Genomic DNA, 25,387 nt, shown 5'->3' with positions numbered 1-25,387 from the left:
CAGATCAGTGACAGATTTATGATGGATTAGCGTTCGTCGCTAATCCGCAGAATTCTTGTAGTGTCAGTACTGGATGCATATGAGAACTGGGTCTAAATCTTGTATGAAAATGGATGGATCAGTCTTGGATCCATATCATAACTGGATCTAGATCTATATTATAATGTAGTATGGATTTAATTTGGAATTTAATTGGATCCAATTCAGTTTGCTCCTGATTAGGACAAAACTGAAGTAGTCGAGTTTGTTCTTAACTAAGACAGAATTGAACTCAGTTAGAACGGTTGGGCCCAGTCCAATTATATCAAACTGAACATGGATCCACACCTATTAATAAGCAGACCATTATAAATTTTTGAGAATTCAATTGAGTTTGAACCCAAACCCAAACCCAAACCCAAACCCAAACCCAAACCCAAACCTAAGAGTGATTCAATTGAGTTTGAACTCAAACTCTGAGTGTGAATTCAATTATGTCTTTTGTGAGTTGTAATGAGTTGCATGCAACTCAATTGAGTCTTGTAGTATTTGTACGAGTGTGTGCCACATGGGGCTTAAGAGATATCTGGAAAGGGTCTGCCTAACCCCAGCTTGCCTTTCAAAAAAAAGAATCGATCTGGGGGTAACTGGCAAAGCTGTTGCCACTTCCTCAAATTTATAACTTTATAAATGCCCATCCCAGCTACCGATCTCAAACAAGCCCTTGTAAGCTCATTTTGAAAAACTTTAAAGGCCGAATCGAGTTAGGAGCTTTGGCTTAGATGCTACTTGGACTCAAACCAGCTTTTTGCAAGAACTTGAGGGTTAATTGACTAATGTTGTGGACGATCCTATTGTACCCACCAAAAAAGAATCTGACGCATCGAATACTTTCCTGTCAATTTCTTGTGAGATAAAGCAAACCAGGGTTTATCGATTGTTCTGTACAGATTGTAGTTGGTCATGCATCGCATGTTCAAAGTGATAACGCAGGATACACAAGATGTGATATTGAAATTACACACATGGGGAGGGGGGCGGTTTCAGCCGCCTGACAAAGGTAAGGACTTGCTGGGAATCTAAGGTGATTGATTCATCAGAAAAGTAAAGGTTTTAAGGGTAGATCAAACGTTCAAATATGAAAAAGAAAACATAAAATAGTTATGCAAACTTACCTTTAAGTTGCATCAGAAAAACGATTACAAAAAGGAAACAGAGTTTTGGAGAGGGTTCCGTGGACGTAGGTGATAATTCACCCAACCCCGTAGATTTGTCTTCTTGTGCCGTGTGAGTGTGTTTTCACAAAGTTTACCATAGAGTATGTCGATTAACTCCTCTATAATGTTTACAATATCATTTTTTTTTTTGACAAAATAAAACATTTTTTAAAGTTATGAAAATTTGGTGTATTTAGGACTTGATTTTTGAATTGACGAAAAACTTGCACAAGAATCACAATCGAGCGATTCAAAGACCGGTATCTGTATAGGACTATTTTTTAAAATTGTAAGGTTCTTTTTGGAAAAAATGCATGGTTTTTCATCACAAGCTCTACTTGCCTCGCATGAGTGGGTTCAAGAGACGCCATTGATGCCTCAAGGTGTGTAGTAGCAAAAGCTTTGACTTCATGGAGTACATCTTCTCCCGGCAGTTCAAAGTGTGAAGCTTCATACAAACTCAACAAACCCCTTATATCTTTAGCCAACCCAAAATTGAATCTCCCTTCCTTATCCTTGAACTCGTCAAATACATCTATATATATCATAAAGTTGGAAAGAGTTGGTTCAGTAAGTAAAAATAACCACGTGACAGTTGTTGCATCCTAAGGTTAAACCCCCCAATGCTTTTGCGACCAAGAACAAAGGCGCTAAATAAGCAGTCAATTTTCCCATTTTTTTTCATATAATCCATAAGACTATACATCTGTCAGCTGCTCATTGGCATCCTGATTGGAAATTTTAAAATGCAATGTACATTCTTTTGTTGGCTAGGTGAAACGGAAAACCCATCACCCACCGCACATTGGGCAAATCTCCGGTTGGTACAACCTTTGAGGTAGCCCCTGCCCATATGGTAAAGTGCACCCAGTTTTGACTTTGGGCAAGGGACCCCCCTTGTGGATTTGGAACTCATGACATCGCGTTAACTTCACAAGTCTCACTTACCATTTTTTAAGTATCAATAAAAGAAAAAAAAGGAGAAAAAACTATTTAAAAAAGAAGAAAAAAAGAAAGGACCAAAAGCAGCCTAAAACTAACCAGGAGAAACATAGTAACCCTGCTGTCTTAAGAGTCTAAACCGGAGTGCCGCAGAATACAAGTCACGAGTCTCGCTTTCTCTACCATTCCTTTCATCAGTGTCACAACCATTGCCGCAAATGGAGCTCAATTTGGATTCAATCTCTTCAACAAAGTGGTAAGCAATCCCCAAGCGATGGAGGTCATCAATGGAACACAAAAGCTCCAAGCTATCGTGTGTATCATTGAGCTTTCTGCTTACTTTCTCCTTCAAATCCTCAATTTTGTTGATTGTCATATTATGGGCAGGAGAATGGGCGACGTTCAGGTTGATGCGGTTGGCCTTTCAATGGAGAAACCCAACTAGTGCCTTGCGAGCAATGCAGACATGTTAGAAGCAGAGTCTAATGTAGTATTTATAGAGTTATATGCTTCCTGGACCAAACTCTCAAACCGTGTGAATACCACGAACCGGGTACATTGATTCCCGATTCGTATCGTGATTCCGAATTCTTTCCCCAAAATAAAAGAAGCACCGTGGCAAGTTGGCGGTTTCTTCTTCTATACCATATATACATGACTATATACGTTATACGTACAGCCCGAAAGAAATCGATAGGGAGAGGGGTTTTCGTTTGAACAATCTTTCAAGTGTCGGGTACTCTCTCTCTCTCATATCGACATCGTTATGTTGAGTTTTGAAATGATATAAGGCTGTTTCCATTTCTGAAGAGATTGGTGTTTGAGATCGATGGTTGTTTCATGATGGGTTTAGTTTTTTGGTGCACGCTGTTGTACGTATTTGGGTGGGGATTTACTTTTGGTTATTCTTGTTTTGTCAAGATTCGCCTTTCCCGCTTTACTTTCTCTCGCAACCCCCAACTTTAGATCATCGTTTCCGGGTGTTGTATGGCTTTTGAATATCGAATCTTTCTTGTGCTTTTTTTGGGCATCATCTTTTTCTCTTCTGCAAGTTGATTCTTCATTACTGAAGTTTGCAGCTTCTGTTTAATTTTGATGGTGGCTTCAGATTCGGGTGATGTATTCCCAAAATCAGAGTTTTTCGCTTTTTCCCCCTTTTTGGGTTTTCAGGTTTCTTTTTTTCTTTTTCTTTTTGGGTGGGTGGGTGGGTGGGGGTGGGGGCGGTGGTCTTCAAGTTGACTTTTTCGTTTGGTATTTATTGTTGTCATGATAATCTGTTTTTGGTTATTAGGGTACCCTCTCTTTTTGGATGTTTTTGAAATTCTTAAAGATTGAACTCTCTTGAAGTCAATAATGCTTGACTTTTTTTCAATTCAGTTATGAGTTGTGATTTATTCACCATGTGGGGTAGGTGGTTTATATGTTTCTTGTAGGTTTTTTATTGCGTTCTCAGGTTGTCATTTTGCGTGATTTGTATTTCCTTATACCTTCTTGATTGGCTCTCTATATCCGATTTTTCGTGATATTGTTATTTTGTAGCTCCTGAAACTTTGTGTTGCTTTAACTTGTTTTATAGTTTGGTTTTGTGACTTTGTTGTCTATAAGGCACTGTTAGATATTTTTGTAATGCTTGAAGTTGTTCATGATTTTGTTGTTTCTTCTAGCTTTTTCCTTCTTATTGTTTTTAGGGCATCGTTTTGGATATTTTGCAGTTCTTCAAATATGAACATTTATTTTCATTTGAAGTTGACATCTTTTGTTCTTGTGATGTTCTACTCTTCCTTCTTAGGGATTCATTTTGTTTTAGTAGGAAAATTTCTGTCATATCTAGAAGGTACTCTTCTGACATTTCTTGTGATCTGAAAATAGGGGAATTTTTGGGGAATTTATGTCTGCATCAGTAGCTGAAGTTACTGCAACTCCCGCAGTTGCTGGTGACCTTTCAGCAGGCCATACTTCTAACTCAATACCAACACCAAGAAGAAGGACAGTGGTTCAGACAGAAAAGAGTTCCCATATTGAAATATTGACGGATAGAGGGATCCATGGCTCCAATGCGGTAAAAGTCATGGATGGAAAGGATTTAAACCATGTGGTAAGAGGAGATCCGGCTGTTGATAAATATAAAGATACACCATTGAGGAAAGGTTTGTCAAATTCAGCCATTACACCCAGGCGTAGGAAAGTTGCATTGAAGCCTGAGAAACCCAGATGGCAGAGGTGCATTAGTGTCACTGTGAAGTTTATTATTCTCATTCTTGGGATTGTTGGTTTTGTGAGATTGATATGGTGGCATGGCAACTCCGCTCCCTATGTTGCTCCCTTTGGGTTACTGGATTATGAGCATAAGCTTGCAGAAATTGAGGGTTCAATGAAGGCTGCTACGAAAATGATGCAGGTTCAGGTTGAGGCCATTGACCACAAGATCGAGGGTCAGATTGGGAGATTTAAGAAGGAACTCATTGAAAAGGTAGAAGAGCAGAGTGTGTTGCTTGGGCACAAAATCAGAAAATTGGAGGATAAAGGAGAATTTCTTGAAGGGAAACTAAAGGAGATGGAATTTTTGTCAAAGGAAGATGTTTCGCTGTTTCTGAATGAATTGATTAACACCACAAATTTTGAAATTGGTGACCAAGAATTTAACTGGGACAAGATAAGGACTATTGCTAAGGACATCATGATGAGAGAAATTGACAAACATGCAGCTGATGGGCTTGGAAAAGTAGATTATGCATTGGCTTCTGGAGGTGGAAGGGTGATCAGGCACTCAGAGCCATATTATGCAGCCAAGGTCAGCAATTGGTTTCCATCTAAAAGTAGTAATGGAGTTAGTCCAAGCACACAAAAGATGCTTGAACCTAGTTTTGGAGAGCCTGGTCAGTGTTTTCCATTGAAAGGGAGTAGTGGATTTGTTGAGATCAAGTTGAGGACCACTATAATACCAGAAGCGATCACTTTGGAACATGTTGCAAAGGTACTTTTCATGTTCCAAGCTTGTGTTAAATAAGTTCTAAAGCTTGTATAGCTATAATATGTTGTATTTATTTGCATGTTGTTGCTAGATGAGATATTGTTTTTCAATTGAAAAGTTGTAAGATGTTGAAATGTCAAAATAATATTAAGTATTCTATATATATTTTGAATATCATGACCTATTTTTACCCTTGACTTATTTATTGGTGTGGCTTTATACATTGTTGGTTGTTTTATTGGTACTATTTGAACATAGGAAGAAATCATCTGTCTAAAATATCAAGACTAACAGAACATTGATATCTCAAGTAATGTTGCACATTATCCTTCAAATATGTTGAACCAGCCTTCTTTTTTAACAAATATGATCATGTTTTAGTATGATGTACTGTGACAAATGCTCTTCATTTTCAATAGATGCAATCATGTCTTAGTGTTATGTGTTATAAGTGTCATAAGCCATAAAATATAAAAATGGAGGAATGTGGTTGGATCCATCAGTTTGTGGCATAAAAATACTAATATTAACTGGCACTTTGGCTTGAAGCCATTTTTCGGGGGGGTGTGCTTTACTGCAGAATAAACAGGCTTAAAATGTAGGATTGCTTTTATGTTTGATTTTGTTTCGAGTTAATGCTCGTTCATCCTTGAATGCATTTGTTGGTTTCTTGATGAGTATGATGGGGTTCCACAGTTTATCTTTTGATGGCATTCATTCTTTTATTAATGGATGTTAAAATTCTGTCCTTGCTTCCATTTAAGTGACTTAATTTGGGTATAATCTATGTCACATGAGTGCGGGTGCGGGTACGGGTGCGGAGCAATTTTAAAAATTTTGGACACGGGGACACGGCTATATATATATATGTATATATATTTTTAAAAAATATATATATAACAATAGTAAGACTCGGTCAAAGTTGTGCCCATCAAGGGACACTAATAAGACTCGGCTATATATATATATATATTAAAAAATATATAAAAAGATCAATTTTTTATTAGTTTTTTGCCCTAAAAATAGACAAAAATAGACTCAGTCAAAGTTGTCCGAGTCCAAAATATGGACAGACTTGACCCCGGTGCGTTGACCGAGTCCGACACTTGGTTGACTGTGTCCGCCCCGTGTCGGGGCATGTCGACGCGGGTGCGTCAACCTTACAGCCGAGTCCGTGTGACTTAGGGTATAATTGATTTTCTGGTATTGAATATGATACTCAATATTTTGGAGCATGTATTTGATAGGAAGGAGGGAGTTGTCTTTCTGTTTTCACCTTCTCTTTGCAAAACAATCTTTCACAATGACATGATATGATAAGGGTCTCACGCCCACTCTTAGAACACAATTTTTCATCACCTTCGGGTCCAATCAGGTGACTAATTTTTCATTATGCACCATTAAATTTTGAAGGACGTTGTGAAGAGCTGAAGGTATCTGAATGCATTTTGTAAGGACCTACTTAATATTGATTAATTGGAGATATTTGGATTATCATGTTGTAGAGTACAACACAACCTTCCAGCTTATGTTGTTACCTAGTTTTGTATTTGTCAACAAACCATAAGTGTGTGCCTTGATGGGCTAAAGAATATTCCCGTGATTAGATCTAGGAGATGCAGAAATCCCCAGGGAGGATGTAAAGAGCAGTGTTACAGATTAATAAGATATTTAGTGAAATTGAGTCATTGTCAAATCCTAAGACATTCTTGATTGTTTTTTGTTTTTTTCACCAATAGTAGAGAGAAAAGGCCTTCCTGTTTGAAAAGTGGTGATTAAGAATTTCAATTTAGAAAATTTAATTGTAAAATGGTGGATGTAGTCCATTAATGCCTGGGAAGTTGTTCTCATTTGTACTAGATATTATCAATTGATTTAGCGACCTTGGTAAATAACTCTTCCTCATGGAATATTAGGAAACTGTGGGTCTAGCTTCAAGTAACAAATACAGTGTCTTGTGAACCTTATTTCCAAGAGAAGCATTAGAGTTACATGGGAGGTCCTGACAACCAGTTCAAGTGGTCATTAGAGGTCTACTGATATATTCAGGGCGTTAATTTTTTCCCCTCTTTTCTCAAAATAAATATTATTAGAGAGATAAAAACAGAGGTGAGGATGATATCAATAAATTGCTGCCAATATAATTTCTCCTAGGGTTTTGAAGTTGTGATCTTCCAGTATGGAGATGAAAGGACCCCCTCCCATCATTTCTCAAGATTGTTAAGTGAAGCATCATTTATGTTCTTTTATTACACGGCTAGGTCTTGGTATGGTAATGTAACTATTAGATATGCTCTATTAATGGCCAAGTAGTGATGAGAAGATGAAAGACACATGGCTATTCTGTATTTATGAGAGTGGATAGCCTTAATAAAAGGAAAAAGTTGAACCATTTGAGATGCCTTGAGCATGTCTGCATGGATGTGAAACCTCACTGCATAAATTCTCATTTTCATAAAATTAAATGGCACTTGGGAAGGAAGAAATCAACAAAAGCATTGAGGGAGGTCAAGAAATATGGTATTGAGGAATGCAAACTAACTTGTAATTTAGCCTTTTATTTTCTTCAGTCAAACAGGGAAGGATGAAAAAAAAAGTAGATGCGTAAAAGAATGATATTAAAGCCAGTTTCTGCCACGTAAAGCAAAAGGAGGAAAGGTTTCTTAGGAAATGTGCTTTATTTTTCAGTCATTAGTAGAATAGATAATGCATCTTAAGAATGTGAAATAGCATTACTCTTCTGTTGTAGCAACAAATTGTATAATGAAGCACACTAAAAACCCAAAGTATCATGTGTGGACACATTGTTAACAACTTCCCCTGATCAACCTTGTCCTTCTAAAGTCCACCCACGAGTATTTCTCCAGACCAGACAGAATATTAGTGAGCATGCATTAGCTACTCTCTCTCTCTCAGTTTCATACTGTTGTTTCGTGACTTTATTTGAGATTTCTTTTCTGACTATTTTTTGTGAGAGTACTTTTAGACTCGATGTGATTTCCCACTGGACATGTTAGTGCTTGTTTTGCCTTTTACACCTGATGTTATATTTACTCTGTGGAAGTCCTGGACCAATGCTATAGTTGTATGCATCTGTATCAGAAAGCCTTAGCTGGTATTGCTTACTTGTGCCAATGTAAACATGGCAGTAACATCAAATCCATGGTCTGTTTTTTGCTTTGTAAAGTATACTTATGATGATTTATGACTTTAGAGTGAAAAACTTGCATATTTTTTGCTTCATCACAGTAAACAGTTCCTTTTCATGGCCAATATACATGTCCTAGGATATGAATGTCCAAGATATGATATGGTAGTTGTTAGGCAGGACCATAGAAAAGGTTATCTGTCAATGGTGTCTAGTTAATCCCAAATTAGCTGAGTTTCAACACAAGTATCTTTTGGACCCTGAAGACTTCATATCAAATATCTGTATCCTTGTCTTGGCATGAAAAGACACTTTTAGATGATCTATTGCAAAAAATTTGTCCATGCTTAGATTTTTCAGAAAAAAGTTTTATGAGCAAGTTCATGCAGTTTTACTCTATGTCCATCATAGCCTTCAAGACTTATGAAAGGAGAAACTTTTGTAGCTTTTGGCTGGTCTTACCCAGAGTTGCCAGTCGGGGAAGCGGGAGTGGGAAGCGAGGCACACCCACAATTTTAGGAAGCGGGAAGCGTAGGACAATTTAGAAGTGAACCAGAAATTGTCTTGGAAGCGAGAAGCGAAGCGAACCGGAAGCGAACTGGATGCAACCTAGGAAGCAAGGGTGAAAGCGAAAAAAAAGGGAAAATAAGAATGAAAAAACAAAAAAAAAGGAAAAAGGAAAGGGAAGCATGCTTCCCAATTAATTTTGGCGCTTCCCAGCATGTTTTGAAGCACCATGTTTCGCACTTCTGGGAAGCATGCTTCCCCAGGTCCTATGGCGCTTCCAGTAACCCTGGTCTTACCACTTCCCACCAGGTTAGGCCCATTTTTGTCAGAATGATCACTAGTAGCAGGTCTTTGATATTTTTTATTTTTTTATTTTTTATTTTTGTTAATGACACATTCCTCTAAAAAATGAGTCTGAAAAGGTTGTTTGGTTGAGAAAAAATGTATACCTGAAAAGTGAAAAGGAAAAGGTTGCAATGTGGGGGTTTTCTTGTTACTGTGGGTTATAGCTGGCTCTGGGGTACTTGACTGTGGTGCCATGTTTTTGCTCTTGTCTTATGGTTTGGGTGTCTGCCTTACTATTGATTGCACAGAGCAGAGTATTAGCTTGACAAGTGAAATTTGTGGTCTAGTTAGCGTACTGCGTCAAAGTCAAAGTGGAAAGGAAACTTTTGTTCAGGAAAATAAAGATAGAAAAACAAAGTAAATAATTTGAATTTGTTAAGATTATCTAGACTTTGGATAATGCTTGATTTGCCCCATTTTTATACCATTGTTAATAGTGGCAGCTTTTTATCTCATTAAAGTTGGTTCCATGTTTCAGAATCTACATTGTCATTGTCTTGTGTGATGTTGCAATGTTGAGTTTTCTTGTTTCTGTGGGTTATAGCTGGCTCTGGGGTACTTCACTGTGGTGCCATTTTTTTACTCGTGTTATGGTTTGCGTGTCTGCCTTATTGTTGACTGCAGAGAGAAGAGTATCTGCTTGATCAGTGAAATTTGTGGTCTAGTTTGCGCACTGTGGCTAAGTCATATTGGGGTGATATTTTAATTTGAGGAATTTATTTAATAATGGGATCTGATGTATGTGATGCTGTGTAGATTAGAAGTTGAAGTGTATCCAAAATTGGAAATAGTGGAAGATAGTTTTCTTTAGTTGGGGGTATTGGAAATTTTGTAATAGCTCCAAAGACCATCCAAAATGCTGAATGCATGCTAATTAAGAAACAAGGGAGATTTGTACGACATGATTGCTGAAGTATTATTGAAAAAACAGTCGGAGTTTGGGTGGAAAAAAATATGGTTTTGTAGTCTGTAAACAAAAAAGCTTCACTTCCTTGTGTAGGAGCAATTTCTCTTGAGAGAGCATAAGAGGTTTAGTGTCCTGGCATCGTTAAAATTTCTGAAATATCTTTTTTATTTTTATGTTGGGTATGTGATCCATTTTTTTATACAAGTTAACCAGTTTGGCTGTTTATGCAGAGCGTTGCTTATGACAGGACCAGTGCCCCCAAGGAGTTCCAGATTTCTGGTTGGATGTATGGATCTCATGAAGCATCACTTGAATCAGATAAGAAGGTTTTTCTGGGTGAATTTGTGTATGATCTTGAGAAAAGCTATGTGCAGAGTTTTGATCTAAAGCCGTGCACAGCAGGAAGCTGCATGGTTGATGTGATCAGGCTTGACATTATATCGAACCATGGAAGCTCGTTGCACACGTGCATCTATCGCTTAAGAGTTCACGGATCAGAATCAGACTCCCTAATGCCAATTTCTAGCCAATCTTAAATATGCAGACGCCTTCCTCTCCTCAACAGTAGACTGTAAATCCGTGTTTTTTGTTTAGTTGTCTGATTTTTGTATTTCCTCTACACTTGAAATTTTTGTATTGCTTTCATCTTTATTTGAATTCATTGCCATACTGTGAATGTACTGAGGGTAAAAAGGCATCATTGGTTCTATAATGTGTGAATTTATTAAAATATGTTATACATATATATATCTATATATATATAGATTATGACACATACACATATATTATATATATATATGTCTATGTGTCTATCTACATATAAATATATATATATATATATATATATATATTTTATAAATACTCACTAGGGGTAAAACAGTCTTTTTACATTTTCTCGCATATTGTAATCTTTCTTTCTTTTTTATTTGTTTTTATTCTTTTTATTCTTTTTCTTTTTTTTCTTTCTTTTTCTTTTTATTCTTTTTCTTTTTTCCTCCTTGGAAAGGCCCCCCCTAGGAGGACGTTGGAGCATCCAACGGTCATATTTATGACCGTTGGAAGGGCTCTAACGTCCCTCTAGGAGCCCTTCCAAGGCCTCCTCTTTTGTCTATAAATAAAGGGGGTTTCCCCATTGTAAGGTATGCTTCTTTGAAGCCTTCTTGAGTGGAATATATTTTTTTCCTCTTCTTTTGGGTGTTTTGTCACTTTTGTGGTTTTGTTGTTCTCTTGCCCATTAGTGGCTATTTGTGTATGTGCGTGCTCTCTTGTTTGCTCTTGAAGACTTCACTTCTCTTATTTGGCACTTCATTACATGGTATCAGAGCCTTGGTTGTAAAAGCTTCATCGGATCCTCTCTTGTCAAGTAATATCTCTCCTCTCTTTTGCTTTCAAACCATTTTCTATAAATGGCCAATAAAGACGCCAAAATCGATCTCTCATTCAAGTTAGATGGAACCAATTATCGTATGTGGGCGGCCGCTATGTAAAACAATCTCAAAGGTAAAAAACTTTGGGGCTACGTGTGTGGAACCATTCCGGAACCACAATTGAGGTTAACCAAGTTTGAATGTGATGAGGAAAAAGCTTTGAATAAAGAAGAAAATGAGAAAGCTATTCTTGACTTCTCCTCCAAAGCGGAAGATTGGGAAAGTGAGCATGCTAAAATTTTAGCATGGTTCATGAATAATGTTGGGTTAAAAATTTGTGCAAATCTTGCAAAGTTTAAGAGATCCAATGAAGCTTGGTTTTTTATGAAAAACATGTACACTCAAAAAGATCTTGCTAGACATTTCTTCCTACAAGAAAAAGTAAGAGAAACCAAGCAAGGTGACATGAGTATTAGGAACTATTACAGTACCCTATCTTCTTTATGGGATGAACTTGTCCTTCTCGAACCACAATGGGAAGGTAGTGCTATTGCCATGAGGCAAGATCAAATGGAAAGAGAAAGATTTTTCCAATTTATTCATGGGCTTCGTCCCAAGTTTGAGCAATTAAGAGGATCACTCCATAGGGCTTCTATTCCTCTAAGTAACATTTTAGCTGACTTGTGTCAAGAAGAGACTCGTTTGGCCTTAAAAAAGAATGTTGATGAAGTTCATGCCGTGTCTAGACCCGTCAACAATGTAAGGCCATACAAACCACCCCATTTTTTGAAAAATAATGGTGGTGGAGGAAGAAAAATTATTTGCCATAATTGTAATGAACCGGGCCATATTCGTCCGGATTGTCCAAAATTTAAAAAGAAGGTGGCCTCCGTTGGGGAAATTCCTCTGAATGAAGATTCAAAGAAAGATGGAGACATAAAGGAGTACATTGCTCATCTTACTGAAACTCTTCAACAATTCATGAAGATGAATTCCACTCAGTCATCCTCTACACCATCCACTTCCGGTGCCGCCATCTCCTCCTTCCCAGGTATAACCTCTTGGATTCTTGATTCGGGTGCCTTCTTTCATATGACTCCGAATGCATCACTTTTGTCAAAACCAAGTCTCAATAAATTCAAATCTTATGTTTCCACTGCCGATGGAACATCCTTGGATGTTGAAGGCATTGAGAACCTTGAGAAAACTTATGATCAAAACAAAGCCTTTTTTGTCCCCAAAATCCGAATTATTCCAAAACTTAATTTAAATCTTTTCTCCGTTTCTCAAATTATCGATTTTGAATGTAATGTCACATTTTCACCTACCCATTGCTATGTGCAGGATCTCCGGTCCGGGAAGCAGATTGGACAAGGCCATAGAAGAGGGGATCTTTATTATATGGATTTTTTGTCATTGTCATCCAAATCATTTTGTAATCATGTTCAATCCAAAGATATTGAGACCTGGCATAAGAGACTTGGACATCCTAGTATTTTCAAGTTGTATCTCTTTCCTTTTTTGAAAAAATTTTGTAATACAAATACATTCACATGCAATGATTGTATCCTTGGAAAAATTCATTCGCTTCTGTATTCTTATAGTAACTTTGTGTCAAAAAGACCTTTTGAACTTGTGCATTCCGATGTATAGGGGTCGGCACCCGTTATGTCCAAAGGGGGCTACTCCTACTATGTTAGTTTTATTGATGACTTTACTAGATATACATGGGTATACATTATTAAAAACAAATCCGATGTCTTCACTAATTTTAAAGAATTTCATATTCTTATTCAAAATCAATTTCAAAACAATGTAGCTATATTTAGATCCGATTCTGGAGGAGAATACATGTCTAAAGATTTTCAAAATTATTTCAAAACAAGTGGAATTTTACATCAACGATCTTGTCATAAAACCCCATAACAAAATGGTCTTTCGGAAAGAAAACATAAACATTTAATTGAAACTACAAGAACACTTCTTGTCTCTAAAAATGTTCCTAAAAACTTTTGGGCCGAAGCTCTTCTTACCGCAACATATCTTATCAATCGTATGCCCTCTTCTTCTTTAAAAAATGTATCACATTTTGAAAAATTATTTAAAATTACTTCAGATTTTAATAGATTAATGATATTCGGATGTAAATGCTTTGTGCTTGTTCAAGGACAAGATAAATTATCACACAAAGCTCTTAAATGTGTATTCATTGGCTATGGAGTCCCGCCCAGCTGGGATTGCGTAGGAGAGAGAGAGAGAGTCCCCCACTTCTCTTGGGATTCTCTTAAGTATCCCATTCAGCCCAAAGTCCTGCCCAGGCTGGGACTCTGGTGGGACTCCCCCCCCCCCCCCCCCCCCCAACTGTCTAGGGAGGATTGTAGATGTATTTTACTTGTTTTTTCCTATTTTGTTCTATAAATAGGCATGTATAGTTTCTTATTTTCTTAATGAGATTTATTGCGTTCAACCTTTAAATTTCGTTCTTGGTGTTTGTCATTGCTCTCCGAGGGAAAGACTCTGCTCCCTCAACCATTCGTCCATCCCTGCTTATCGACGGCCAGTCCGGAATGTATTTCTCACTTTCAGCTGTGCCTACGCCTTCCGCCACGATCCCTGCGCTCGCCAGGTGAGACACCTTCTTTCTGCCTGTTGATTTTCACTTAGCCGTGTCCCCCTGCACTGGGACACACCCTAGCTATTCACTTCTCCTCCCACACATCTCTCCTCCCTAGGACATGCTTCTCTCAGTTCCTGCCTAGCCATGTCTCTGCCCGGCGACACTCCCTACATGCAACAGTGTGTCCGACACTTACCTGGACATGCCCGTGTCATCCTCTGCTGCAGCTGCTGCTGCCACGCTTCTGCCTCCGCTGCTGCAGCAACCTAGTGACGACCTCGGGACCAGCCCAGCCCTAGCCGTGCTGGTGAAGATTCTTTTCGAGTTCTGATTCGCGCTCCGCAAGAACCGATCCTCTGCGAATTGGGTTCTATCACCCAACTCCAAGCACTTTTGACTACTAAGCAAAAGATTGACATGAATGTTACTAATGGAGAGATAGAAGCCAGTCCTCATGGTGGTAAGCTTAGTCAGTGGTAACTCCAACAGATTTCCAAGTTGTGGAAGATAATGAGCCGGAGATGGATGTTGAAACTCTTGGGAGGAAGGAACCTCATCAATCTGATGGAGGCCAAAAAAGCAATTAAGGGAGCTGTGCAGGCCATGCACCTGTCTTCATTTTGTTTTCTTTTCTTTTTTTCGTCTTTGTGTTTTATCTTCTTGCACCTTTGGGCGGTGGATTTCTCACTGTTTGCTATTTGATGAAGCCTTTCAAGTTTCTATATATTAATAAGATCTGTGTCTAGAGCAAAGCATGACTAGGAACTAGACTCGGTTGAGTATCAAGCTTTTAAATAATCAGCAATTCCAAGTATTGGCCTAACAATTAAGAATTAACTTAATGAGATTTAGTCTGCTTCCAAAAGGAAAAAAAACTTAATCTAACGAGCTTTTGTGCTCTGCATTACAGATGCACATCTGCTGCCAGTTGACTTGCCTGAGCTATCGTCCTTGGCGGCTAGGTAAAAACATTCTTGTCATTGAGATTCTGTCTTAACTTGGTGCTTTTGGAATATATGCTTTGTTAACCTTCGATTGTTGTTGGTAGCTTAGACATTAATATTTCCTGATCCAAGCTTTGGTTATGCCAAGTTACAGTGTGGAGATGATAGCCTAGGATGCGTCAGGAGAAAGGCTAGTGGTGTCATTCATTGGGAGTGATGACAATTATGATGGTCTTATTGCAATATATGATACCCGGAGGACTCCGCTTGTTTCATCATCATTCATGTAGCCCTCCTCTCTTAGAATGTTTCTCCTTTATTGGTCTATTATTAAAAATTATCAGTCAGTTTTTCCAATAAATCATTTGATAATTCATTGGCAACTAAAAATTTCTAGAGGTTTTATCCGTGGTCCAGGAGAAAAGCCGAAAGCACTTGCCTTTTCATTCCACGACAAGTTGAATCAGGGACCTTTGCTATCTGTAGTAAGAATCAATTCATATTTTTTCTATCCTTTTGTTATTCAATTTTCGACTCAAGTGCTCACTTGTACCACTCTAAAGCAGTGTTGGAGCAGTGGATGGTGTTGTACATACCCCCTTATATTCCGATGAAGCTTGCTTCTTTAGTCTGCAGTTAATACCATGCACTTTTCATTCCAATTTAGTTTTTAACGTGCTTGTGATGGCTATATCATAATGTTGTAAATGCAACTTTGCTATTTGGCAGTTGGCTGCCTGTAGTGCTGGAAGAAACTTTATTGTTTCCTTTGAGGCAAGAACACCGAACTTTCATAAAGCTAATCTTCAATTGTTGGCCAATACTTGGAGTTACTGATTCTTTAAAAGCTTGATATAAACCGAGTCTAGTTCCTGAGTCATCCTGTACTCTAGAGACATACTTGATCAATTGTAGTCTTACTTGGGCACTAGGGACTCTATGGACTGTAGGCTATTTACAAAATATGGTTTTAGGATCTAGGGGGGTTGTTTTCCCGTTTATTTTCAGGGCATTATCCTATTCGAAATTCTCTGTTAATTTGTGTTGGTATCTGTTCTTAACCACATACATAGCACCATAAATTTGTCTGTTTTATAGTGCAACTTCCTAATTGTCACTTGATTGCCTGACCGTGCTAGCTATCATTTAGACCATTTTAATTGTTGGAGTTAATCGTGCTGTGATTCTCCTTTGATAAATGAAAAGAGCAAGCAGACTCAGGGAGAAGTGCAGAATCATATCCTTGCTTGGGAATCCACGGGGTGCGGGGTCCATTAGGGTTCAATATCAACATGCGGGGCTTGGCTGGAGTCATCTTAGCTCTTTCTGATGGTAACAGAGTTTGGGTTTACCGGGACCTGACCCGTACTAAACCCTATAGGGTCTGGGTATGGTGATAAATAAGAAGTCTCGATTAATACCTGAGTCACCTGGGTCCGGACCTGAACGTCTGATTAGTACATGGACCTGGGTATAGTTTGTGAAATTTTATACCAAACCCAGGCCTGACCTGAGTTTCGATTAAGACCTGCTAGTTTTCAATGTAAAAATGATAAAAAAATATTGTCTAGGTATGGCCCAGGTCTGGTTCATGTAGTTCTTATTGTTCCTGGTATAGTTTCTCTTAGGGTGAATCTGATTAGACCCGAGTCGAGACCTGATACCACGCCTGAAAATCAGGACCAGGTGGGGTTCCATCTGGGTCTAAACCAAGCTCGACCTGTTGATACCCCTATTAAAAATGCTCTTGTTCTTTTGTATCAAAATTGATGTTCGACCAACAGGGGGGCTCTGATTGTATGGCAGGAGAAGTTGGTGCACACCGCCTTGTGTTGGGGTGTTGCAAGTTTGAATCCCAATGGTATATGGTTGTATAAGGTAGGGGTCTGCCTAACCCCAGCTTTCTCTGTAGAAAAAAAAAAACATTGATGTTCGACACTTTTTAAATGTCCCCAAGCTTCTGCTTCAAGCAAATATACTCCCCCTCTTCTCTCTCTCTCTGCCGCCCTTTGTTCAATATTGGGACAATGCTGTTTGTGGTGTTAAATTTATCTTGTTACCGGTATCGGAATAATTTTCTACATGCTCCATGTACAAATTTTGACCTTTAAGACATTATGTTATGGTGTCCGAGATCATCATAGCAAGGCAAGATTTTAATTTGTTGAAACTTGACAAGATTTTGTTAATTGTTTAAGATGGAGTCAGGTTAGCGAGTTAAATTGTGGAAACTTCATAACGTTACATTGAATATTTTAGTATATATATATATATATATCCGTAAGGCTTTAATTTGTTGAAAGGATTCTCGGTGCCCATGGCCGCATTTCTAAGGTACTCAATTTGTTTTAGGGACATCTTCTGGTCTCAACCATCTTGTTTCTTCCAAAAAAATGCTTTGCAAAGAGATGCCGACTCGAATTCAAAGTTGAAATTTATTACCAGATTGGTTTATTTTAATATGGTGCCTTGCAAGTTGGTCAATTACCTTCAGAGCAAAATTATGAGCAAAGCCTCAAAATGTATAAAAAATAAAATGACACGCAAATGTGTAGGCAAAGACATCCTTCTGCCTTACATAATGTGTTTAGGACTCATTTTCATTAGACCCATAAAGAAAACATAGTCGTAGGGTGTTTTTGATTAAATCTGAAATTTAGTTATTTGTAAGCATGAGTAGTTTAGAACTATTTCTGATTGCATTTCCTAGTATATGTTGGTGCAAATTATTTGATCTAATAGTGATGTATGAGTGTGACATATACCCCCAACTCGTGGTGGTAACAATTGATTTGATTGCATTTCTAGTATATGTTATTTGATCTAATAGTGATGTATGAGTGTGACATATACCCCCAACTCGTGGTGGTAACAATTGACTTAATTGCATTTCTAAATGACTTTTCTAATTTACTATGTTTGAAATCTATATGAGGTTGAATATTCGGTGGTTGAGTCATTGATTTAAATAATAGAACGACACATTCTTTTCTTATAAATTGAAATCATATGTGTTGAAAATTCGGAGTAAGGAATTATCATTATCTTTTTGAATTTTAAATGAAAATTTTAACCATAAATGATAAAAAACGATGCATTTTTTCCAAAAAGAACCTTACAATTTTAAAAAATAGTCCTACAGATGTGATCTATACAGATACCGGTCTTTGAATCGCTCGATTGTGATTCTTGTGCAAGTTTTTCGTCAATTCAAAAATCAAGTCCTAAATACACCAAATTTTCATAACTTTAAAAAATGTTTTATTTTGTCAAAAAAAAATAAATGATATTGTAAACATTATAGAGGAGTTAATCGACATACTCTATGGTAAACTTTGTGAAAACACACTCACACGGCACAAGAAGACAAATCTACGGGGTTGGGTGAATTATCACCTACGTCCACGGAACCCTCTCCAAAACTCTGTTTCCTTTTTGTAATCGTTTTTCTGATGCAACTTAAAGGTAAGTTTGCATAACTATTTTATGTTTTCTTTTTCATATTTGAACGTTTGATCTACCCTTAAAACCTTTACTTTTCTGATGAATCAATCACCTTAGATTCCCAGCAAGTCCTTACCTTTGTCAGGCGGCTGAAACCGCCCCCCTCCCCATGTGTGTAATTTCAATATCACATCTTGTGTATCCTGCGTTATCACTTTGAACATGCGATGCATGACCAACTACAATCTGTACAGAACAATCGATAAACCCTGGTTTGCTTTATCTCACAAGAAATTGACAGGAAAGTATTCGATGCGTCAGATTCTTTTTTGGTGGGTACAATAGGATCGTCCACAACATTAGTCAATTAACCCTCAAGTTCTTGCAAAAAGCTGGTTTGAGTCCAAGTAGCATCTAAGCCAAAGCTCCTAACTCGATTCGGCCTTTAAAGTTTTTCAAAATGAGCTTACAAGGGCTTGTTTGAGATCGGTAGCTGGGATGGGCATTTATAAAGTTATAAATTTGAGGAAGTGGCAACAGCTTTGCCAGTTACCCCCAGATCGATTCTTTTTTTTGAAAGGCAAGCTGGGGTTAGGCAGACCCTTTCCAGATATCTCTTAAGCCCCATGTGGCACACACTCGTACAAATACTACAAGACTCAATTGAGTTGCATGCAAATCATTACAACTCACAAAAGACATAATTGAATTCACACTCAGAGTTTGAGTTCAAACTCAATTGAATCACTCTTGGGTTTGGGTTTGGGTTCAAACTCAATTGAATCACTCTTTAGGTTGGGATTGCCATTGATTAGTAGTGCTTTATTTCATCTTCCTATCTCCCGAATGCCCAAGCCTCCCTCGTGTTTTTAATGGACAGTTCACGTGCCTCAATAATGAAAGGAAACGAAAATCTCTTGCTCAACGCAATTCAAGTCATGTATAAATATCAGAACCAACGATCCACTTGCTCAAGCATACACATCCTTGAAAGTCGAAGCCTTTTCACTCAGCAAATGGAATCTCTCCCTTTAATTGACACCATATCACCTTGTTGCTGAAACCTTTTACCCTCTAGACTTTGCCAACAAAAAGTTTGCTCAAGGACTATCAAAAATCTCATGGAGGATGGTTCAGCAAAGGGTGATGCGTGGAACTATCAGTATTGTATCTTGCTACCAAAACCAAGATAGAATCATCCCTTGCTTGACCTCCAACTATCGTAGCAGCACCTTGGAGCATAACTTGGTCTCCTCACTGAAGTAATTAATAGGTGAGGCATCACATGCTTTGAGAACAGTGTTTCCGTGGAATGCGAACCAAAAAGCAGTCTGTATATGTTGAGTCAGCATTGGCTTGGTCTACATTAATTCTGTGTGCATCAAGCAAGGCATGGCTGAGCCTGAGTACCGACATTAGGATTTAGACCCAAAAGAAAAATATCAATTAATCATTATAGTGTGTTCACTAATTGCTACCTCATTGAATCTCAGGTGGGACCTAAGTTTTGTAAATCAACTTCCTAGCTACATGAAGACCTGTTTCATGGCCTTACATGATGTCACCAAAGAGATAGGACACCAAGTCCGCAAAAAACATGGATGGAAATGCCCTTGACAAGTTGAAAAAAGTGGTACATGGACATGCAGACCTTACCCTTAATTGCTAGCGCATTGATTTATTATTCTCCTCTTTTATTTCAAGGATTTTTACTTTTACTAGGATTTTACTTGTTTGTGATTAAAAAAAGAGAGCAGTCTTCTTGATATAAAAATGACATTATTTTTTTGTGATATAGTGGATTGGGTCACTCACATATTTATCTATCACCAGGCCCGATATTTCCCATGCAGTTCATAGTGCAAGTCAATTTCAGACTGCTCCCTCCACCATTCACATGGCTGCATTCATGAGAATTATCATATATTTGAAAAACACCATAACAAAAGGATTATTTTTACCCTCTTCTTCACCTCTTACTTTACTTGCTTATACTGACTCTGATTGGGGGGTAACCCCGATGATCGTATTTCTACCACAGGATATTGTGTGTTTCTTGGAGAGTCACTTATCTCTTGAAGGTGTAAGAAGCAACAGAAAGTTTTCCTCTCTTCTACTGAAGCAGAGTATCGTGTGATGGCCACTACCACCACTGAGATCGTATGGTTAAGAAGTTTGCTTAAAGATATGAGAGTTTCATTCTCAACTCCCTCAAAGTTATGCTGCGACAACAAGAGTTCTATCTATATTGCCAGCAATCACACCTTTCATGAAAGAACAAAGCACATTGAGATGGATTGTCATTATGTTCGTGATGAGTTTTTACGGGGCACCATTCAATTGCCATATGTTCTTATAGAGTACCAGTTGGCGAACTTCTTCACCAAAGCTTTGCCATCGCCTCGTTTCTACTCTCTCCTTAGCAAACTCTCGGTGATCTCACCGTGTGTATGAGCGGGGGTGTTAAAATATGTTATATATATATATATATATATATATATATATATATATATATATATATATATATATATATATATATAGATTATGACACATACACATATATATATTATATATGTCTATCTACATATAAATATATATATATATCTTTTGTAAATACTCACTAGGGGTAAAACAATCTTTTTATATTTTCTCGCGTATTGTAATCTTTCTTTCTTTTTTATTTGTTTTTATTCTTTTTTTTTTCTTTTTCTTTTTATTCTTTTTCTTTTTTCCACCTTGGAAAGGCCCCCCCCTAGGAGGACGTTGGAGCATCCAACAGTCATATTTATGACCGTTGGAAAGGCTCCAACGTCCCTCTAGGAGCCCTTCCAAGGCCTCCTCTTTTGTCTATAAATAAAGGGGGTTTCCCCATTGTAAGGTATGCTTCTTTGAAGCCTTCTTGAGTGGAATATATTTTTTTCCTCTTCTTTTGGGTGTTTTGTCACTTTTGTGGTTTTGTTGTTCTCTTGCCCATTAGTGGCTATTTGTGTATGTGCGTGCTCTCTTGTTTTCTCTTGGAGACTTCGCTTCTCTTATTCGGTACTTCATTACAGAATTCGGGGTATACATGGCATTAACAAGAAATATTGAGATATATGTATGAGAGAGAGAGAGAGTTGTGGGCAGTGTTGTGAGAGGTGTACGCCTCAGTACCTGAAGCATACGCCTCAGAGGCGAAGCGTAAGCAAAAAGTACCGAGGCGCTGTAGTGAGACGTTTGAATCTCGAAGAGCACACTTCACATGGGTGAAGTGTACGCCTCGCATCGAAGCACGCTTCGCATCTAAGGCGTACGCATCATGTTCACCAGCCAGAAGGGAACCTCGCCATCGATGATGTTGCTCTGAAGGTCGAGGACTTGCAGCGAGCTTGCGACCTCGCCGACTGCATTGTTCTCTGGCAGAGCAATGTCGGTGAGCTTATTAAACTCAAAATGCAGGATTCTGAGCAATGGCGGTGAGGAGCCAGAGGCATTGAAGAAAAGCGAGGATGGGAGCACGCCGGAGAGGTTGTTGTGCGAAGAGCGAGCACCTGAAGGTTCAGAAGCTGGCCAATCCTTGTCGAAATCTCGCCGCTAAGGTCGTTGTCCCGGATGCAGAGGTGGCGAAGAAGGGAGCATTTGGCAAGGGCCACCGGAATGCTTCCTTGAAGTAGGTTTTCGTCAAGCCAAAGGTACTCTAGAGAAGCACTCTCTCCAAAATTCGCTGGAATCTCCCCGATCAGCCGGTTGAACGAAAGGTCGAGCAGATGCGAGTTAGACGAGAGATCGAGGAACCGGAGGCTCGCCGGAAGGCCTCCAGAGGGGATTCTCCCTGTCAAGAGGTTTTGGGCGACATTGAGGATCTGCAACTCGGTGAGGTTGAAGATTTTAGGCGGGAGCATCCCGGAGAGGGCGTTGGATTGGAGGAATATGGCACGGAGGATGGAGCACCGATCGATAGATGGGGGAATGGTGCCGTTGAGGAGGTTGGACCGGAGGTTGAGCTTTCAGAGGCCAAGCTGAGGGGAGAGGGGTCCCTAGAGGCAGAGGCGAGGGAGGCGGAGCTCAGTGATGTGGCCGGAGATGCAGACGGTGCACGATGCCTCCGCCAATCGCAGGGTGCCAACGAGGAGGAGGCGTTCCAGTTGGAGAGCACACCGAGGGGGTCCTGGAGGTCTCGAGACTTACGCTTCAACGCCTCTAGGCTTACGCCTCGCTTCATAACAGGCTCAATGCCTCGCTTCGCCTCATTGCATTTAACAACCTTGGTTGTGGGATCCTTTTGCTAACATGACTTGCATAGTCAACAAGGATTCAACACTTGATCACCACCCTCCAAGTGGGGGTGTCAACAGGTCGGGTTTGGTTGGGTTCCCAGGTGAAACCAGACCCAAACCTGATTTGAGATGATGGTACCAGGTCTGGATCTGGGTTTAATCGGACCCACTATAAGAGAAACCATACCCGAATCATATGTCTTACATGAACCAGACCCCGATCATAATCAGTAAAATAATAATTTTTTTTATGAGTTTTACATTTAAAATTTGTGGATCTTAATTGAAACTGGGTCGGGCCTGAGTTTGGTATGAAATTTCATAAACCATACCCAGCTCTATTTATTAATTGGACCCTTCAGGTCCGACCTGGATTCTAATCGGGCCTTCTCTTTTAGCACCAAACCCCACCCCTATAGGGTTTGGTCTGGGTCAGGTCCGGGTCAAACCTTACTCATTGACACCCCTGCTTCTGAGGGTGTCCGAGTGCCTATACGACTACAATCTTGACTATTGTTTAGTTCTTGATGATATCTCCATAAAACCCTTGTTCGAAACATCTAGCTTTAGGGTGTGTTTGCATCGCGGGACAAGCGCTGCATGGACAGGACGTGAAGCGTTTCTGTTGGACTCTGTGTGACGGGTGCATCCCGCCAAAATAACACCGCACATTTCAAGGGATGCAGCGTCCCACGTTGTCCAGCGTTATAAAATCTGCTACATGCCAATTGCCATGCACAAAACCGCTTTGTACCCGTGCATGTTTCTACTGCGATTCAACCACGCCCTTAGTTTTTTTTTTCCCCTTCTTTGGTTTAAGATAGGCAAGCACGGGGATGGTTATGATAGGCAGCCCAATCATCCAGCTATCTCATTCAAACCCTTTTAATAGGTTTAGTTAAATGTATAGCTTATGAAAGCTTTGCTCATCTGGCAGGGGTGACTTGTGATTTGTGAATATCACCAAGTTGGCAGAATGTTACCAATTTGAAACTAGTGGGGCATGCTTTCATGAAAGGTTGAAGCTGGGTGTACCAGCAGGGGCTCCTGTTGTCTGGTAGGAGCTGCTCGTGCACGTCACCTTGTGTTGAGACTTTCCAGGTTTAAAACCCAATTTTATAGTTGTATAACTGGTAGGGGTCTGCCTAACCTCAGATTGCCTTTAAAAAAAAAAGAAGGTTGAAGCTGGGTGTACCCCCAGCGAGCAGGAGAACCTCAAAGATTTTGCCAATCAGAGGCCAGTGATGCAGGGTATGCTTTTGGCCTAGCAAAAAAAAAAATGAAACTCTCTCTCTCTCTCTTTTCCTAAATGATAGCAAATGCTCTCTTATTATGTTCAATGTTGAGTCTTCTATACTTGTAGCAGGTCAATAGATTTTTAATTGCGCAATCTCTGAGTTGCCGATGACGTATTTGGGCATGTTGTTACAAGTGAAGTGCTTCTCTTCCGCTGCTTGGGCTCCAACTATTCAAAAAGTAAAAAATAAGTTTTTTTCGTGGCAGGCGTCTTATCTCTCCATCGCTGGTCGTCTGACTTTAATCAGACATGTTCTTTCTTCTATCCTTGAATTCTTCATGTCAATGTTTGTGATGCTTGTGGCTGTGGAGAAGCAGATTTGTCATTTAATGACGGATTTTCTTTGATCTGGGTGTCAACTTCAGAGTAAGCGTCATTTGGTTGGTTGGCGAATGATGGTGTTGCCTAGGCGTATAGCTAGCTTAGGTGTTTTTGCTCAAAGACAAAAGAGTATTACTCTTGTGGTCAAGCAATGTTGGATGGCCCATCAACCAGGTTCTCCATGAGCTTGTTTGTTTTATGCTAAATATGGTGCTCCTGATTTATCTTTTTTTCGTCATGGAACTCGGGGGTTGGCGATCTTGCACTTGTGAAGCATGTGGCTGAGATCCTTATCGTTTTTCAGAGATCAAATTGGAGATGCGAGAAATTATGATCAGTGGTTGCAATGGGCGATTGCGCCAAATGGTGCGTTCCTCACCCATAAAGTATATAAATCGTTGCTCCCCCTGGAGGCAGTGTGTGTTTTGGGCTAAGGGCCCTTCCCCAAGATCTTGGGTCTTGGCTTGGTTAATTTTGCATGATAGGATTCAGACTCACAGTTATTTAAAGAAGTTGCGCTTTCAGTTTCCTAGCTGGTGTGTACTTTGTCAAGCTGCTGAAGAAACTACTTATCATTTATTCTGGTCTTGCCCAATCTTTGTGGCCCTATTTAATAGGACGTAGAGATCTTCGGACGTAATTGTCAAAGAGGAGTCTTTTGCGCTTGATTTGCTCCTGGGCCCTATTGAAATTAGACGATGCAAGCGGTGGAGATTGATCTGGAAGACGTGGTTGCTTACTACTTGGTGGTTTGTTTGGATGACACACAATGATGTTACTTTTCGTCAAATTTTGGTCGTCCTTAATAATCTTGTCCATAAAATCTTGGTTGATGTATATGTGATTCTACGTATGCATCTCAGAGACCTCTCATTCCCACTGAACAACGCTCACTCATCGGTGATTTCTTCTAATCCAGCGGATCCTGGTTGAACTTGGCTTTGTTGTTTGTAGTTTCTTTTTCTTTAGCTTTTTATTTTTCTATGTTTTTGTTTTGTTTTCTATATTGTCCGGTTCATGGGTTCAACATTTTGTTGATCTTTATGAGTGGTAATGTTGATCTTCTCACACTCTCTCTCTCTCCGAGCTACACCACTCTCTCTCTCTCCGAGCTACACCATGAGC

The 25,387-nt window shown here is 39.2% G+C and overlaps 1 protein-coding gene and 1 long non-coding RNA gene across 2 annotated transcripts; both read left to right on the top strand.

The window, feature by feature from the left end:
• The first annotated feature begins 2,812 nt into the window (after positions 1-2,812).
• LOC149819639 (SUN domain-containing protein 2-like) lies at positions 2,813-10,755 on the top strand. Its single transcript, XM_089982819.1, has 3 exons — positions 2,813-2,874; positions 4,008-5,112; positions 10,247-10,755. The coding sequence occupies exons 2-3, from the start codon at positions 4,027-4,029 to the stop codon at positions 10,550-10,552; spliced, it is 1,392 nt and encodes a 463-aa protein (XP_089838945.1). The 5' UTR covers positions 2,813-2,874; positions 4,008-4,026; the 3' UTR covers positions 10,553-10,755.
• Positions 10,756-14,314: 3,559 nt separating this feature from the next.
• On the top strand, positions 14,315-15,404 carry LOC149819638 (uncharacterized). The gene is made up of 3 exons (XR_016426829.1): positions 14,315-14,962; positions 15,099-15,230; positions 15,342-15,404. It is a non-coding gene; the product is annotated as an uncharacterized LOC149819638 (long non-coding RNA).
• The last annotated feature ends 9,983 nt before the right edge of the window (positions 15,405-25,387 follow it).

This window comes from Nuphar pumila, chromosome 12 (assembly GCF_984573655.1).
Source record: "Nuphar pumila chromosome 12, dmNupPumi1.hap1.1, whole genome shotgun sequence".
Lineage (NCBI taxonomy): Eukaryota > Viridiplantae > Streptophyta > Magnoliopsida > Nymphaeales > Nymphaeaceae > Nuphar > Nuphar pumila.
This window is presented reverse-complemented; position numbering and strand designations above follow the sequence as displayed.